Source organism: Rana temporaria, chromosome 3 (genome assembly GCF_905171775.1).
Source record: "Rana temporaria chromosome 3, aRanTem1.1, whole genome shotgun sequence".
In the NCBI taxonomy this organism is placed as follows: Eukaryota; Metazoa; Chordata; class Amphibia; order Anura; family Ranidae; genus Rana; species Rana temporaria.
Genome location: NC_053491.1, coordinates 340,901,404 through 340,920,871, shown reverse-complemented (window position 1 = coordinate 340,920,871; position 19,468 = coordinate 340,901,404). Strand labels below are relative to the sequence as shown.

General features: G+C 43.1%; 1 protein-coding gene across 5 annotated transcripts in view; it reads right to left on the bottom strand.

Moving 5' to 3' along the window:
* Window positions 1–19,454, bottom strand: part of FAM114A2 (family with sequence similarity 114 member A2) — an 80,133-nt gene extending 60,679 nt beyond the window's left edge. Inside the window, exons 1-4 of one of the 5 annotated variants that reach the window (XM_040345104.1) lie at window positions 19,349–19,454; window positions 9,457–9,717; window positions 9,320–9,426; window positions 5,994–6,087 (exon numbers count right to left, since the gene is read on the bottom strand). In XM_040345104.1, the coding sequence (XP_040201038.1) occupies window positions 5,994–6,087; window positions 9,320–9,426; window positions 9,457–9,706 (451 nt within the window). In that variant the 5' untranslated portion in view covers window positions 9,707–9,717; window positions 19,349–19,454. Of the gene's footprint in view, window positions 1–5,993; window positions 6,088–9,319; window positions 9,718–16,693; window positions 16,755–19,348 lie in introns of those variants that run through there. The other 4 variants (XM_040345103.1, XM_040345105.1, XM_040345100.1 and 1 more) reach the window with 4 other exon arrangements.
* Window positions 19,455–19,468: the final 14 nt, after the last annotated feature.

Sequence of the window (19,468 nt, the reverse complement as noted above, 5' to 3'; positions counted from 1 at the left end):
CAAAGGACTTCTATCTGTGTTCAGTCTTGTGATCTAAGTGCCCCTGCCAGACAGCAAAGCCAAGCCAGTGATCTCACACTTCTCTGCTGCAGTTGAGCAATACAGTTCGGTCATCTTCCTAATCCCAGACTGTGACTTGATATTGAGGAAAAAGATGCACACGGGGCAGGCTATCACTCCACACACTCATCCTGTAAACAGGTTTAAAGGGGTTGTAATTATTTTAATGCATTCAGATAAAAAGCCTTCTGTGTGCAGCAGCCCCCCTCAGCCCCCCTAATGCTTACCTGAGGTCCCCCTCTATGCAGCGATGTCCACGACTGTCTCTGAGATTCTCTTTCCTAAATAACTGAGACACAGCAGCGGCGCCATTGGCTCCCGCTACTGTCAATCAAAGGCAGCTAACCAATCAGGGGAGAGAGGGGGCAGGGCTGGATCGGGGCTTCATGTCTAAATGGACACAGGGAGCTGTGACTCAGTTCAGGTGCCCCCATAGCAAGCTGCTTGCTGTGGGGGCACTGAACAGGAGGGAGGGACCCGAGAAAATTGGTTTTGGGCTGCTCTGTGCAAATCCACTGCAACAGAGCAGGTAAGTATAACATATTTGTTATTTTTATAGGAAAAAAAAAAGACTTTACAATCACTTCAAGATGTTAACTGAAAGGGCTCAGCAAACCCAAATAGCTTTCACTTCTAGTCTGAGTGCTGCTGTGCAGTAAATTTCAAAAGGCTGATAGCAAGACAGGGCCAGATTCACAGAGCAAGTACGCTGGCGTATCTACTGATACACCGGCGTACTTTCAAATTTGCAGCGTTGTATCTTTAGTTTGAATCCTCAAACCAAGATACGACGGCTTTTGGCTTCGATCCGACAGGCTTCATACACCTTCGGATCGTAGGTGCAATACTTTGGTGCCCGCTGGGTGGAGTTCGCGTCGTTTTCCGCGTCAGGTATGCTAATTAGCATTTTCCGTCGATCCACGAAGGTACGCGCGGCCGTCGCATTCTCTTACGTCGTCGCTATTCGGCTTTTCCTGGCGTATAGTTAGAGCTGCTATTTTGTGGCCTATAGTTAGACTTGCAATGTTAAAGTATGGCCGTCGTTCCCACGTCGAATTAAAAAAAAAAATTTTTTGCGTAAGTCGTCCGTGAATAGGAAAGGACGTAACTGACGTCGAAGTTCAAAAAATGACGTTGGTGCGACGTCATTTCGCGCAAAGCACGGCGGGAAATTTCAAAACGAAGCATGCGCATCTGAATGGGCGCGGGGACGCGCTTCATTTAAATGAATCACCCCCCCTCAGTATGCCCCAGTTGAAGTGTCATTACACGAAACCGTTCGGGCACATACATTGGCCCCAGCCATTCCTAACTGTGCTGTTTATTGAATACAGGGATTTTTATATTTTTATATTCCATTTTTGGCTTTTTTCCTTGCTGTGGTTTTACGTATTTTCAGTGTTGTATTGCTGAGTGTGTTCATGTGTGGCTTTTTGAACAATAAATGTTGCTTTTTTACACTATGAGGAGGCGTCCTCTTTTGTTTTTTTCTTTTCTTTCTCTTTTTTTATGATGAGTCCATCCTATGCCTACAAGGAAGCTGTTGATACCACTTCTATGTCAAGGATCCAGTTGGTTTAGATTTCTACCAGCGTGGAGAGCTACGGTCCAGAACCATCGAGAGAAGTTGCCCCCCACTCGTTGGGTTGATTAAGCACGTTTGACCCACCACCGTACGGTGTTGCTGGGTCCACCACTTCTGGTAAGGGCATTTTATTTTCTCTCTACCTCTTGATGATTGGAAATACCGGTTAATGGGATCGTAGCCACTGTTGCATTGAAATTTACTAACATCAGTTACCATATAAACTTTGAAGGCTGGATATAATGGGATGGACACCATGGGCCAGATCCTCAAAAGAGATACGGCGGAGTAACTGCTGTTACTCCGTCGTATCCCTGGTCCTAACTATGGAACTGATCCACAGACTCAGTTTCCCATAGTTAGGCAGAAGATCCGACATGTGTAATTGAATTACACTGTCGGATCTTAAGGATGCAATTCTAGGCCGGCCGCTAGGTGGCGAGGCCATTGCAGCCGGCGTAGAATATGCAAATGACCAGTTACGGCGATCCACGAACGCTCCGACGGGCCCGTCGCTCTAAATCTACGTCGTTTACGTCGAGTTCCGCCGCGTAAAACTAGGGCTAAGCCCTAGTTGTCTTAAGCCATGTTAGGTATGGCCGTCGTTCCCGCGTCGAATTTTAAATTCTACGTCGTTTGCGTAAGACGTCCGTGAATGGCGCTGGACGCCATTTACGTTAACGTCTAAGCAAATGACGTCGGAGCGACGTCAGTTAGCGCAATGCACGTCGGGTAATTTACCCGACGGAGCATGCGCAGTACGTCCGGCGCGGGAGCGCGCCTAATTTAAATGGGACTCGCCCATTTGAATAGGAACGCCTTGCGCCGGACGGATTTAAGTTACAGCGCCGCAAAATTCCAGGTAAGTGCTTTGTGGATCGGCACCTAACTTGGGAATTTTGCGGCGGAGTAACTTAAATCCGAAAAGTTACGTTGCGCCGCGGCTTTGTGGATAACCCCCCATATACACAATATTAATGTGTTTTACGAATTCTCACCATTCACGTTGAACTTTATCATTCATTGATTATTTTTCTCACATGTCGGATGAGTGTTTGAATATATCGCATCAGCGTTTTATCCTCTTAAATCTTGAAGTGTGATACAGTACATCACACTTGTGTTTATTTTTCTAGCCACACCTATGTTTGGTTAGATTTTCATGTTTGGCGCTGCACTTTTGTTTTTCACTCATTTAAATGAATCACCCCTCCTACCCACCCAATTTGAAATACGCGCCGTGAAATACACTACACCGCCGTAACTTACGGCGCAAAATCTTCCTGGATTCGAAATTCCGCCAGGTAAGATACGGCGGCGTAGCGTATCTCTGATACGCTGCGATAGGGCAAATGTCTCTGAATCTAGCCCACAGTTTCATTAAATTAGGCAAATTTTGTAGTTTTTTTTTTTACATGCACTTGGTACGTGTAGTTACACGTATTTGTTGTACTGCCTCCTTTTCTAGTTGTATATAAAATGCACTATTTATCTTTCAAAAAGTCCTTCCCAGTTCTAATCCTTTCATCCAATTTCTAAATTGCTGCATTTGTAAATTTCAATAGCCAATATAAAGGAATAGTTGTGGTAAAAAAAAGCACTTGAGGGTTTAACTAATCTTTTTTTGTATAATTCTCCTTTAAGGGAGTGTGGCAGGGTGTTTGTCCTATGCCTGCATACTTTTCCTAATAGGTGTCCCTCATTCCCATCTCAAAAAGTTGGGACGTACAGTGAGGAAAATAAGTATTTGAACACCCTGCTATTTTGCAAGTTCTCCCACTTGGAAATCATGGAGGGGTCTGAAATTGTCATCGTAGGTGCATGTCCACTGTGAGAGACATAATCAAAAAAAAAAATTCCAGAAATCACAATTTATGATTTTTTAACTATTTATTTGTATGATACAGCTGCAAATAAGTATTTGAACACCTGTCTATCAGCTAGAATTCTGACCCTCAAAGACCTGTTAGTCTGCCTTTAAAATGTCCACCTCCACTCCATTTATTATCCTAAATTAGATGCACCTGTTTGAGGTCATTAGCTGCATAAAGACACCTGTCCACCCCATACAATCAGTAAGAATCCAACTACTAACATGGCCAAGACCAAAGAGCTGTCCAAAGACACTAGAGACAAAATTGTATACCTCCACAAGGCTGGAAAGGGCTACAGGGAAATTGCCAAGCAGCTTGGTGAAAAAAGGTCGACTGTTGGAGCAATCATTAGAAAATGGAAGAAGCTAAACATGACTGTCAATCTCCCTCGGACTGGGGCTCCATGCAAAATCTCACCTCGTGGGGTCTCAATGATCCTAAGAAAGTTGAGAAATCAGCCCAGGACTACACGGGAGGAGCTGGTCAATGACCTGAAAAGAGCTGGGACCACCGTTTCCAAGGTTACTGTTGGTAATACACTAAGACGTCATGGTTTGAAATCATGCATGGCACGGAAGGTTCCCCTGCTTAAACCAGCACATGTCAAGGCCCGTCTTAAGTTTGCCAATGACCATTTGGATGATCCAGAGGAGTCATGGGAGAAAGTCATGTGGTCAGATGAGACCAAAATTGAACTTTTTGGTCATAATTCCACTAACCGTGTTTGGAGGAAGAAGAATGATGAGTACCATCCCAAGAACACCATCCCTACTGTGAAGCATGGGGGTGGTAGCATCATGCTTTGGGGGTGTTTTTCTGCACATGGGACAGGGCGACTGCACTGTATTAAGGAGAGGATGACCGGGGCCATGTATTGCGAGATTTTGGGCAACAACCTCCTTCCCTCAGTTAGAGCTTTGAAGATGGTTCGAGGCTGGGTCTTCCAACATGACAATGACCCAAAGCACACAGCCAGGATAACCAAGGAGTGGCTCTGTAAGAAGCATATCAAGGTTCTGGCGTGGCCTAGCCAGTCTCCAGACCTAAACCCAATAGAGAATCTTTGGAGGGAGCTCAAACTCCGTGTTTCTCAGCGATAGTCCAGAAACCTGACTGATCTAGAGAAGATCTGTGTGGAGGAGTGGGCCAAAATCCCTCCTCCAGTGTGTGCAAACCTGGTGAAAAACTACAAGAAACGTTTGACCTCTGTAATTGCAAACAAAGGCTACTGTACCAAATATTAACATTGATTTTCTCAGGTGTTCAAATACTTATTTGCAGCTGTATCACACAAATAAATAGTAAAAAAAATCATACATTGTGATTTCTGGATTTTTTTTTTTTGATTATGTCTCACAGTGGACATGCACCTACGATAACAATTTCAGACCCCTCCATGATTTCCAAGTGGGAGAACTTGCAAAATAGCAGGTTGTTCAAATACTTATTTTCCTCACTGTATGTCTTTCATTTCCAAATAATCACATGTTAATTTGACCAATAGCTTACCCAAAATGCTCATCCACTATCCATGGTATGTAGGCCAATCTCCTTTAATAATGTAGGGTAGAATCAGTTTGTCACCAAACAACTTAGCCTCCTCACATATTTTCTAATCTCATGAAGTCCAGCTTAAAAAAAAAAAAAAAAAAAAAAAAAAATCTCTCTCCTACTTAAAAATGCTTGCTTGGAGTGTTTTTCTTCTCCATAAATTGTGTTGGATACACTTGCAATATGCCTCAGAAATTGCAAGACTAATCAATTCTCCAGCAACACCACCTTTTTCCCCTTGGACACCATAGCCTCCACCTTTCCTGGGAGTGTCTAATCAGTGTCTGTGCTGACCCAGCTCCTGCACCCTTTTCCTTTTCACTTCCCACTAAAACCTTTTATACAACTGGCAGTGAGGGAGCAAAATAAATACTAAACGCTCTATAAGAGTCTGGTGACATCACATCCAAGATGGCAGCTCTTAGCGGCAGTCTCAGAGCTTTGAGATGTTTAAACAAGAAAGGCTTTTATAAGTACATTTTATGCATAAAATATGTTAAATGCACATATAAAACTTTAAAGAGGTTAGTTGTTGAAATGAATTGTCTGTTGACAGGGTCTCTTTAAAGTGTAATGTAAGTATCCTATCCACCATTCTGCGTCCAGCTTGAAGGAGCATTGAGGAAGGGGGTGATCTAGGGCAGTGGTCATCAACCCTTTCCTGCAGGGCCCACTAACAGGCCAGGTTTTATGTATTACCTTGGGGAGATGCAGTCTAGAATACTGCAATCACTGAGCAGCAAATGATATCAGCTGTGATGTATTTCAGTTACCTTGCAAACCTGGCCTGTTAGTGGGCCCTGCAGGACAAGGTTGATGACCACTGATCTAGGGAACCTGTTGCTTTGCCCTACATAGACATAGGTACACACTGTGGGCTAAGGCTCATATGACTGGTTTCATGGTTGGACAAAAATACTCACCTACAGTCGCCACAGTGGCTGAAGCAGTAGATATTAAAGACTTTCCCCAGCTACCCCAGTATCCCCAGGATGAAGAGGATTTGGTAGCAGAATCCTGCAGAAGAAATAGATATAAGGACAAGGATATAAAAATAAAACTTGTAGATAATAATTTAAGGGAGTTCTATGGTCACAGCATACACTTATATTTTTTTAACATAAGCATTGTAATAGTAATACAAACAATGGTTATATTTGACAATATAATCTGATTTGAAAAATCTCCTTTCGTGTTGCGAGTTCTGCCTGTCTGCAGGCCATCTCTTTCCACAACTTTCTGATTTTATGCATGCTTTGCAGTGTCCAATCTGCCGTTTACATTTTAATTACTGTACTACATATCCCATATTTGTTTTTGCACATTATCACTTTAGTTTAGTGTTTGGCTGAAGCCATTTATTATCAATCAACTGTGTTTTCTCTTTTTAAATCATAATCACAACAGAAACTACCCAAATTACCCTGATCAAAAGTTTACATACCCTGGTGATTTTTGGCCTGATAACATGCACACAAAATTACACAAAGCTGTTTGAATGGCTGTTAAAGGCAACCATCCTCACCTGTAATCTGTTTGCTTGTAATTCGTATGTGTGTATAAAAGGTCAATGAGTTTCTGGGCTCCTGACAGACCCTTGCATTTTTCATCCAATGCTGCACTGGTGTTTCTGAGTCTGCGCTCTCCGATGCTTTCTGCATACTGCCGGGCTCCTCCGCTATCTTCTTCCAGGTCTTTTACTAGCAGTGGCCCAGTCTTCCCCGTTGTCTTCTTCCCTCTTCTCTTGTCCCGATATTGACACAACGCTCTCTCCCGCTGTAATGCCGTGTGTGCGGTGCACAATGATTTATATAGGCATGGTCATCTGGTGATGTCACCAGGTGACCCCGCCTCTTATGACATCACAGTCCCGGGGAATGATGGAACTGTGACGTCATAAGAGGCGGGGTCACCGGGTGACATCACCAGATGACCACGCCCCATGACTATATAAATCATTGTGCACCACGCACACAGCATTACAGCGGGAGAGAGCGTTGTGTCAACATCGGGACAAGAGAAGAGGGAAGAAGACAACGGGGAAGACCAGGCCACCGCTAGTAAAAGACCTGGAAGAAGATAGCAGAGGAGCCAGGCAGAAGGCAGAAAGCACCGGAGAGCGCGGAGAAGGCACCGGAGAGCGGGAGCTGGAAAGTCGGAAGAGACCCCCAAAGTCGGAAGGAGACCCCCTGAGCGGCCTAATAAATGACTTTAAAAACCTGTGTAGTGCGTTTTTTTTTTCTTGACACCTTTCCTCCAGGTGAATGGGTAGGGGTACAATGTACCCCATACTCATTCACCTAGGGTGGAGGGCCGGGATCTGGGGGCCCCCTTATTAAACAGGGCTCCCAGATTCCGATAAGCCCCCGACAACCAATGGCCAGGGTTGTCAGAAAGAGGCCCCCCCCCCTGCACGCTCGTACCCACCCCCTTTCCTGACCCAAGGGCCTGGTATGCTCCTGGAGGGGGAACCCATGCCGTTTTTTTATTTAAAATTTGGTGTGGAGGTCCCCCTCAAGATCAGCAGAGCACAAGTCGCATGCCAAAGTCGGAGCATGCAAGACGGCGTTCGGACTTTGATCCGACTTCAATGATATTTAATGGGCTGCAGTAGTATCAAAGTAGTACAGGGAGCATTTTCAAAGTCGGTCCGACATGCGTCGGACTAGTTAAGACGGCTCCCATAGGGAAACATTGATTTTCGAGCTGAGCCTGAAGGATCAGCGTTGGTTGCAGACAGTCTGAGCCCAGGGCCAATCATTTGCAGGTAATTGCTTCTACCTGCAAATACACTTGAGCAGCTGCAAATAGCTGCGGGAGCTGTTTGTCTCTCAGGGGCTTCCTGACCACAGCTAACTGTCTGGAACCCCCCCCCCCCAGGTCTTCCTTATCTAATTGCACCCCAATTTGCAAGTGTGAATAGGGCGCAACTGATCAGCAATATGTGACATAGGTGGAACTGGATGGATCTGTGTGAGATTTTTTTTCAACTCTGTATATGTTAATTTTGTATGCTTTGTCTACTACAGGGAAGGTCCTTGGCATCACACCAACTTTTCTGCCACATACTCCCATTCCTAAGACCCTGAAAAGACACTAGCCCATCTATGTACTGTTTACAATAGTAATATCAATGTGATACTTACATAAGCATGGTTTCAAAAAATATATATCAAATGTACTGAAAAACCAGAACAGTTATTTGGAAAGATGCAGAGTGTCTCTCTTTGTGTCTGTTCCCTAATGCAGTAGTTATTTATTTAGAACCACTGATAAATATTAGGATAGGAGTTGCCTAGCTGTACTGCTTACAAGACATTAGTGTCTTTTTTCAACCTTATAAAACAATGTAACTATATACAGTGAAACCTCAGATTGTAAGTGAACGTGGTTAATGAGCGTTTCACAATACGAGCACTTTTTTTTTTAAATCCTGACTCAGTTTGCAAGTGTTGTCTCGCAAAACGAGCAGGATTCAAGCTTCTGCGGTGTGCAGTACTGCATTTGGCCTGAGGTGCGTGGGGCGCTGGAGCCGAGCAGAGTATATTCGAGCCGTTCGGAAATACTCCCTTCCCAAGCCTTTCCGAGTTCAGCTGAGCTGTCCCTGTGCCTTTTCGAGTATCTCCAAGGCTCTCCGACACCCCACCACCACTGGCCACATGCGGTATTGCATGCCATAGAAGTCAATGCGGTACAAATTATTTTCGTTTCCATTGACTTCTATGGGGAAACTCGCTTTGATATGCGAGTGCTTTGGATTACGAGCATTCTCCTGGAACCGATTATGCTCGTAATCCAAGGTTCCACTGTATGTAATGCTGTGCGTCTATCTATTAAGGTTCTTGCGGTAAAACCAAGGAAGCCTAGACGTCGGTCGTGTATCAATGTTTTACTAAACAGGAAAAATCTGCACATACAACTGTAGGATGCTATATAAGTGATAATTAATATTACCTAAATGCCTGGTGCTGCTTACAACACATCAATACTGATAAAGAAAAGTTTATCAGTATGGACCTGGTCCTTTTGACCTTTCATCTCCATGCAGTCTGTAATATCTTATCATAATGACTTTAATTTATTTATCTAATTAAAATGCAATGTCATCAAAATTAAGATTTCCTGTAAAAAAAAAAAAAAAAAAAAGACCCAAAAATAACAGGTCAACATAAAATATATATATATATTTATATACAGTATATTCATTTGAGAATTAATAGCTACAATAGCAGCTCTCTTATCCCCATACCTGCTCCGGATTGTCTGTAGTTTGAGTCTCCTCCTCGTCAATGGATAGACTGCTGGACTTTGACTCGGGGCGTTTCCGAGTTATGGCAACAGGTTCAGAGACTGTATGTTTCTCCTCTACAGGTTCAGAGACTGTATGTTTCTCCTCTACAGGTTCAGAGACTGTATGTTTCTCCTCTACAGGTTCAGAGACTGTATGTTTCTCCTCTACAGGTTCAGAGACTGTATGTTTCTCCTCTACAGGTTCAGAGCCTGTATGTTTCTCCTCTACAGGTTCAGAGCCTGTATGTTTCTCCTCTACAGGACTATCGTCTTTGGGGTCAGCATTTCGTTCCTCCTGGGAGTGGCTGGGCTCCCCAGTGCTTTCAGTGCTGTCCTTTTCAGACATTTTTAAAACATCTGGGGTAAAAAAGATATGTAAACAAAGAAGATATTCTTAAATAAAGCCAACAATAAGGAGCAAACCTTAACATTACAGATTCACAGGTCTACCTGCTGTTTTTACTCAGCTTCCTTTTACTCGCAGAGCTACATGGAAAACTTGATATTTCAGAGTATGGGATACCATCTGACTCTCTTTTTCCTTCCTCGGTGATACAATGTTGTGTGCCTCAGCAGCCGATCACTAGGCCCCAGCCCTGTCACTTGGGGGCAAGTGTTCTTAGCCTTGTATCAGCTCCAACCAGATTGATTTGGAACTTACAAAGGGCTCTTTCTTTTTCCTGGTAAATATGGCAGCATGGGAGCCAAGAAAGGTGATTATAAACCGTGTGTGTGTGGGGGGGGAGGGGGGGGGGGGGGCAGTGACACGATAAATAAAGTGAACCTCTAAATATGCATCCAAATGCAGCTACAGCATTCATGAGTGTATGTGTACTTGTCAATCAAAATGTCAGCTTTCTGAAGTAAGTGACTCTGGGGCTGTAAAGCTGCCCGATTACTTTCACAGCCTCCCAAGCAACCCCTCCATCCTACCATGTACCCAGGGCTCTGCTGTTTCACCCTCATGTCTGGAATGGGCCTGGCAGGTGTCGCTGGGTAAAATGTCGCCTATGGACAATTTTGGGTACTAAAGTTTGTTGCCGTTTCACTGACACGCACAATTTTAAGGCTTGTCATGTTGGGTATCTATTTACTCGGCATAACTTCATCTTTTATAATTTACAAACAAATATATTGTGGTTTTGCACACTAAAATTTACTTCATTGATTTTTTTTCTGAAAATATTTGTTTAAAAAAAAAAAGTTGCTCTAATATTGTATATATAATACAGGGTTTGACAAATTTGCTTGGAATCTAGGAGCCAGCTAAAAAAGTTAGGAGCCAGAAAACGCGCCCCGTCCCGACGAGCTTGCGTGCAGGAGCGAACACATACGCGAGCAGCGCCCGCATATGTAAACGGTGTTTAATCCACACATGTGAGGTATCGCCGCAAAAGGTAGAGCGAGAGGAATAATTCTAACCCTAGACCTCATCTGTAACTCAAAACATGCAACCTGTATATTTTTTTAAACGTCGCCTATGAAGATTTTAAAGGGTAAAAGTTTGTCGGCATTCCACGAGTGGACGCAATTTTAAAGCGTGACATGTTGGGTATGAATTTACTCGGCGTAACATTATCTTTCATAATATTAAAAAAAATGGGGATAACTTTACGGTTTTATTTTTTTATTAAAAAAAGTGTCATTTTTTCCCAAAAAAGTGCGCTTGTAAGACCGCTACGCAAATACGGCGTGACAGAAAGTATTGCAACGTTTGCCATTGTATTCTCTAGGGTGTTAGGATAAAAATATAAATATAATGTTTGGGGGTTCTAATTAGAGGGAAGAAGATGGCAGTGAAAATAGTGAAAAATAGTGAAAAATTACATTAGAATTGCTGTTTAACTTAATGCTTAACTTGTAATACCAACGTCCACCACCAGATGGCGCCAGCTTACACATCTGGTGGTAATAACTTGTAATACCAACGGCTCACAAAAAAAAATAAAAAAAATGTTTTTTTTTTTGCCCCCCTTCCAAGCCAAGTCGCCAGGACCCTATTTCTAATCGCCATGGCGACCTGGCACCCGGGATTTGTCGAGCCCTGATATAATATACTAATAATATTATTATTTGCAACTACTGTTTTGTTGTCCAGGTTCTTTGCTTTCGGAAACAAATTTAAATACTTTTCAGGCCTAAAACATAACGTGTACAAAAATGGTTCGGACCCCAGTTTCAGCATCTCTTCTTGTCTTTTACCCTCTTAGTTCTGCCCATTTATGCAAAATGGAGCTATTCAGTCGGAGAGAGTGCCTTTGTCTTTCGATCACAGTTGACCTGTAAATTTCTATGCCTTCAGACAAGATACTTATCTCTCATATATGCATTTGAGCTTGCACCTCTATGGTCTGGGTTAGTGTTTCTCAACTCCAGTCCTCAAGGCTCCCCAACAGGTCATGTTTTTAGGCTTTCCATTATTTTACTTGATCTGTTTGGATGCCTTGAGGACTGGAGATGAGAAACACTGGTCTGGGTTACTCTTTTGTTGTCATTCAATTTACCTGTGTTGGCCCTCTTCTGGACAATGCCAAGATGTAATGACTTTTTTTTGTGTTAAACTATGGCACTCCTTTAGACTGTATGCGTGTTGAAAATAAAGAAAAGGTTCAGGTTCTCAGTTTTATATATAATATATAGTTTTAGGTAACTTTTCAAGGCATGAAATTTTAAGGCTTAACGCATTTGGTGTCTATTTTCACTACATTATCTCATATTTTATTTTGTACAAAAAAAAATGGGTTTAAATATTTTTTCCTTTAAAATATAGATTTATTTAACAGTTGTGCAAATATTATTGGACTAAAATTGCAACTGCCATATTTGTATTCTACAAGGCATCTGCTTTCAGATAATATGTAATATTCTTGGAGTTTTAGGTATTTTGTAGTCATAAATGCAGATTTTAACGTGTGTGAAAAATGGAAAAGTTGGTCAGGCAGTAAAAAGGTTACAGTACACCTGTCATGAAAGATATATGTGACCTGGAACATCTAGTTCTCTGCCTATTATGCAGATCCTTTGGCTTCGATCTTTTCACTGACCCGGAACACGTGACTGCCACAATTACAAAACCGTCACCAGGCCAAATTTCTTTTCACACAGCTTCTGCCTGCAAACTTTTGAAATGTTATGGATTACCGATAAAGAATATTAAATTAAAACCTGAAATCTAAACAGTTCTCCTCTAGAGCAAGTTTTTTAATTTTTCACACACGTTAACCGGTTAAGACCCGGACCAATATGCAGGTTAAGGACCTTGCCCCTTTTTGCAATTCGGCACTGCGTTGCTTTAACTGACAATTGCGCAGTCGTGCAACGTGGCTCCCAAACAAAATTGCCGTTCTTTTTTTCCCATAAATAGAGATTTCTTTTGGTGGTATTTGATCACCTCTGCGGTTTTTATTTTTTGCGCTATAAACAAAAATAGAGCGACAAAAAAAAATGCAATATTTTTAATTTTTTGCTATAATAAATATCCCCAAAAAAGATATAAAAAAACATATTTTTTCCTCAGTTTAGGCCGATACGTATTCTTCTACCTATTTTTAGTAAAGAAAATGTATAGCGTTTACAAAATAGGGGATAGTTTTATGCCATTTTTATTAATAATAATTTTTTTTACTACTAATGACGGTGATCAGCGATTTTTTTCGTGACTGCGACATTATGGCGGACACATCGGACACCTTTGACAAATTTTTCGGACCATCATTTTCACAGCGAAAAGCGCTATAAAAAGATGCACTGATTACTGTGAAAATGACAATGGTAGTGAAGGTGGTAACCACTAGGTGGTGCTGTAGGGGTAAAGTGTGACATCATAAGTGTTTCTAACTGTAGGGGGGCGGGGCTGGACGTGTGACGTCAGTGATCGTCGTTCCCTATATCAGGGAACAGACGATCACTGACATTGCCACACAGAAGAACTAGGAATGTGTGTTTACACTCACCTCTCCCCGTTCTTCAGCTTCTGTGACCCAATCGCGGGACACCCACGGTGGCGCGCTCGCGACCCACGGCTGGGCTCTTAAAGGGGACGTATATATACGTCCCTGTGCCCAGCCGTGCCATTTTGCCGACGTATATATCGTCGTGCGGCGGTCCTTAAGTGGTTAAAATCTGCATTTTTGATTATAAAATACCTAAAACTTCCAGAATATTACAAATTATCTGAAAGCAGAGGCCTTGTTGAATAAAAATATAGCAGATGCAATGTTTTATGTCGAATAATATTTGTACAACTGTTGAATAAATCAATATTTTAAAAGGAAAAAAATCTTAATTTAAACAAATTTTTTTTGTACAGATTTAAAAGATGAGGTAATGTAGAGTAAATAGACACCAAATTCATCAGGCCTCAATACTGCATGCACTAAATGGCAAAATATTTCGGCACTCAAAATAATCAATAGGTGACGTTTTAAATGCTTCACAGCTCATGATCGGCTGCCACGATTATGTTTAAACATAGGTGTGCACAGCCTATTGCATTATGGCTTGCACCCTAATCCTCCAACACATATGCATTTGACATATTTACCGGCCTCTTTCCCACTCTCCATCCTGAAACAATGGGAGGAAGGGGGAGCCAGGGAGCACACAGGGGGACCCAAGCAACAGAAAGAAGAGAAAAGGGGACAAGAGGGGTGGCATATATTGGTACAGATTCCCTGTATTTTCCTCCTGTGGCAGTTGAATGTCGATGAGAGGGAGAAGAAGAGAAGCCTACTTTCAGCTGCTGCAGGAGGAAAATACAGATCGGTTCCACTAAATTCCACCCCGCCGCTTTTCCAGTCCAAGTTCTGAGGGTTGGCAAGGAAGGATTGCAGTTTACCTGTCACCTGCCCACCATTGACGGGTTGCCAACCCCAGGATTAGGGTGTGCCCAGGCCTACCTAGCGCACACCTATGCGTTTAAATTAAAACCAGGATTCTGCAGGTAAAAATTAAAACAAGCTCAAAGCTGCTACCAGACATGTCCAAAGAGGTGAACTAGTTAATCTTCTTGCTGTATATTATGCCTTCCTTGATTCCTCCCTGAAGTACATAAAATGAATTATGACCCAGTGAGCCTTATTTTATTTTAGTGACGTCACCAGTAAGCCTTCATGCTTCCCTATGCAATGCAGGCAGATCATGACTGGTGGATGTGCTCAGCATGGTGCTGTACACAGCATCCTAAAAACATCACAACACCTTGCCTCAGTACTCCTCTCAAGAGCATTCATCCCTGACACAAGCAGCGGCCTGGCTCTTGGTGGGTGGATGTTAGTCTGTAGGAGTGGGCATTCCTAGGCAAACTGTACATGCAGACTACCCTTGGTAAGGCTGGCCATAGATAGTTCGAATCAGCAGGCACGGGCCGAGATTCCAAACATTAATGGGCAGGCTGAGTGTACCAAGTTGATCGATCGATCAATCCCGTAGGACATATGGATGGAGCTTTTGTTTAGAGCAACAGCCATCTCTCTGTGGACATTGAGGCAGGAGACCATTGGACTACTATTTAGAGGTATTGTGGCTGAAAGTATTTTTTAGGATTACCTCATGTTGGGATTATCTCTCTCCTTGGGAACTATTTAGATCTACTAATGAATGAATTGATGTTTATTTTATTTGTGCAATTTCAGACCACCATGCTTTTAGATAGTCCACTTGTCCTTATATTAGATGCACATGTATACTTGTACAGCAGGTGTGTTTATGTATTTTCCTCTTGGTGGGTGTACGCGTACAGATTTCCAAGTTTAATTAATTTCCCCTCCCTCTTTTGCCAGTGTTTTATATACCAACTCGAACTATAAATATACCTGGTGTGTATGCTAGGGGTTCCCAACTCCCCCCCCTTTTTTTTCCCACCTTATGCCCATCCTTTGTATGACCGCAGTTGGAGAGATCTTTCTGGCTCCTCCTGAGATACACTTTATCTCATACTCATTGTAGGTTTGTATTGAATCTAAATAGTTAATGTTGACATTTATGATGAATTAATTTATTCTAGATGTATCTTATGTCTATGTCTCTTTTCTATCTAACAGCTCTTTCTTACCACACTCCTCTGAGCCCTTGAAGAAGCCTACAAGGCGAAACGTGTTGGGCTTGTGATTATCCTCCCCAATCTGATATTGATATTTTTATGTTTTATTTCTGTTTTCTGGATATACAAAATAGATATAACAACACTATTCCCACATAGTAGGATGAATCACGACCTTCAGGGGTGTTGGTGTTTGGGAATTAGCTGGTTAAGGTTTTGAGGGATATATATCCCTTTTTAACCTATGTTTGTGTGTGAATGATTATTTTGAGAGGAAGTTTTTACACCTTTTAGAGTCCCAACCCTTTTTTCTTCTACTAATTATTCTCAAATTGTTTGACAATTTTTAGACACACTTTTTCACAGATTGGTGACCCTCTGCCCATCTTTACTTCTGAGACACTCGGACTCTCTAAGATTCTCTTTTTATACCCAATCATGTTACTGACCGGTTGCCAATTATCCTAATTAGCTGCAAAATATTCTTCCAGCTCTCCCTTGTTATTACCACTTACTTTGTCAGCTTTTTGTTGCCCTGTCCCAACTTTTTTGATACGCGTTGGTGCCATCAATTTAAATTTGGTTTAAACATTTGATATGCTTTCTATTTTCTATTGTGAATAAAATACGGGTTTATGAGATTTGTAAATCATTGCATTCTGTTTTTATGTTAATTATAAAAAGCATCCCAACTATTTTGGAACTGGGATTGTATATAAAAACAAACTTTGCAGCTTTGACTAAAGTTGGATAATGTCCTTGCTATAGGTGTAGGCCGTTAACATATCTCCTGCAAGCCTGAATAAAAAAAACTCAGAGATGGCATCATACTGTCCTGCCTTTTTGATAGGAGAACACTCCCGGCTCTTACTGTTCACCTTCACCGTCACAGGAGTGAGCTCTTTCTCCGATTCAAACCGCCTCACATGCGCTATCAGTCCCTTGATAAAGTAGTTTTGAGCTCGGTATTTGTGCGCTTGCTCCAGTGATTGTGAAGAAAAACAGTAATAGGGAGTAGTAGTAATAGCAGTAGGGAGTAGTAGTAGTAGTAGTAGTAGTAGAGAGTCTCTCAGCAGCATACTATCAACAAGACAGGACAGGAGGATGAGACCTCTGGGAGTTTTCCAATCAGGCATCGTGAGGCCTGCACCTATAGCAAGGGCATTATTCAACTTTAGTCAAAGATGCAAAGTTTGCTTCTATCTACAGATGCCCCTCACCTGCCTAGGCACTTTTTGTCTAAACGTGAAAAAGGGCAATGGTGCATCTGCTTTAAAACTGAGCTATATTCACCTTCTCTCCAGTGCTGCAATTCCACGGAGCTCCTTGTCGGCTGCTGACATCTTCAGCCCTGGGGCTTGATCCCTTGCCATTTTTATTGGCTGGGCTGAGATGACATCATCCCTGCACAAGTGTAGGAATTCAGTCACCTCAGCATTGACGAAATTCCACACTGAAATCAGTTTACAGTGTGGACAGAGAGGCAACTGTCTCTTTTTTATTCTTTATTTAGTACATTTTCTACATTACATGGCAGCAACAACAACATGAACTGAGGCATAGGGTTCTGACATCTGTACAGTCAACGTAAAGGGCCACCCGAGATAAGAGCATCAAATACAAAAACCTTGTTATGGGGAAGATGGGGTAAAATAAAATAAAAAACAACAGGGGGAGAAGCGAAGAAAAGAAAGGGAAGAGAAGAAGGGGGAAAGAGGAAAGGGGATGAAGGAGTGGGTGGGGGGGTTCACCAAGGAGGGAGACCCCGCACTCAAACCACAGAAAGTATATTTAAAGTGGAAGCCCATGCAAAATCGAAAATCTCTGCATTTATAGACACCAGGGATCAAAAACTACACTAACATGTCATACTTACCTCCACTGTGCAGCTTGTTTTGCACAGTGTGGCCTCGATTGTCCTCTTCTGGGGTCCCTCGGCAGCTCTAGCGGCACTCCCAGCATAAGATAACCTCCTAGGAGAAGCACTCTACCAAGGGGGTTACCTTGCGGACTCGCTCCCGAATCCAGCATTCGGCGTCCATAGCCGCCAATTGCATGATTTGGCCCTGCATCATTGGATTTGATTGACAGCAGTGGGAGCCAATGGCTGCGCTGCTATCAATCTATCCAATGAAGAGCCGAGAACCCTGGGCAGAGACATTCCAGGGCTCAGGTGAGTAAAATGGGGGGGGGGGGGCTTGGGGGCCACAGAAGTTTTTTTACCTTAATGCATATGCATTAATGCAACCTTTAAGTGGGTTTACAACCAATTTAACAACCACTTTAACTGGTGAAACTGACCTAAAAGAACCAAATGATACTTTGTTTATAGTTATCCCCCAGCACTGACAATGTTGTGATAAACTTGGCAGGCTGCCTGTTTTTTTTTGTTGTTTGTTTTTTTACAGCTGTCAGAGAACTCTCTGCACTGAATCAAGGAAATGCAGGATGAAGATCGCAAAGGGGGGGTTGAATCGAGATCGCAATTTTTTTAACGATTAATCCTGCAGCTCTACCCATGCCCATCACCCGCCTTAGGCGAACGACCTGCACACTGCCTCTGTGCCCCTCGGGATATGTACACATATCCCAAGAGGCATAGCCTTCCATTCAAGAACAGGACGAGAGAGTGGGTCTATCAGCGCATTATCGAGAGGCCCGCCCGCTGAACCTGAAAATGCAGGGGGGGGTGGCTTTCGATGATGTCAGACAAAACATGGTGGGCATAAGAGGATCTCAGCGGGTCAACGCTGGATCCACTGGATGGGTGAGTCTCTGTCCTGATACCACCATCAGGTACATGGGACAGAAAAGAAAATGGGGAAGACAGCCGGAGTTCCTCTTTAAAGACCTGGGACATTGGGATTCTATTGATGGTTCTCATGAAATCCTGCAGAATACAAAGACAGGAACATCTGACCATCTCCTGCGTTTCTGCATTGACAACGACTCTTACAGCCAGATTCTGGTAGAGTTGTAACTCCGAATCTGCGTCGTCGTATATTTAAGCGTATTCTCAAATTGAGATACGCTTAAATGTTGCTAAGATACGACCGCCTGCGCCGTCGTATCTTAGCTGTCTATTTACGCTGGCCGCTAGGGGCGTGTACGCTGATTTACGCCTAGAATGTGTAAATCAGCGAGATACGCCTATTCACGAACGTACGCTTGCCCGTCGCAGTAAAGATACGCCGTTTACGTAAGGCGTTTTCAGGCGTAAAGATAAACCACCAAAAAGATGGTGCAGCCAATGTTAAGTATGGACGTCGGAACCGCGTCGAATTGTAAACATTTTACGTTGTTTGCGTAAGTCGTCCGTGAATGGGGCTGGCCGTAATTTACGTTCACGTCGAAACCAATGAGACTTTGCGGCGTAATTTGGAGCATGCGCAATGGGTTATGTCCACGGACGGCGCATGCGCTGTACGTTCAAAACGTCAATTACGTGGGGTCATGCCCACCTCTTCCCAATTTGAATTAGGCGCGCTTACGCCGGCACATTTATGCTACGCCGCCGTAACTTAGGACGCAAGTGCTTTGTGAATACAGCACTTGCCTCTCTAACTTACGGCGGCGTAGCGTATATGAGATACGCTACGCTTGCCTAACGTTAGGCGCGTCTACGTGAATCTGGCTATTAGTGCGAATAAGCCGGTCCATGCTGGCAGTAGTTGGGCAGAAAGCCTCACCTACCGTGCTATTCCTATCAATGCTTCCATTACCTAATACGACCTACAGACTCAGTGCTCCCACCATCTCTCCATATGTATATATACATATATAATACACCAATAAAAGTGATATTATCTTCTACATGCACAGCATACATGAGACATGACACATCAGAGGGGAGAAGAGACAATGGAAGCGGGTCAGCGCCGTGGCAGAGGATGTTTGGACACGCTGGGACTCGTAGTTCTCCAGCAGGTTGGACACACGTGACATTACCTGTGTGTGGCGCACCAGCCGTCCGGGGTTCTCCTCCGCGATGACGTCACCAGAGATGGGGACCACACGCCGCCACGTCACTGACAGCTCCAGTCACCCAACACTACCGAGGTCAGCGAG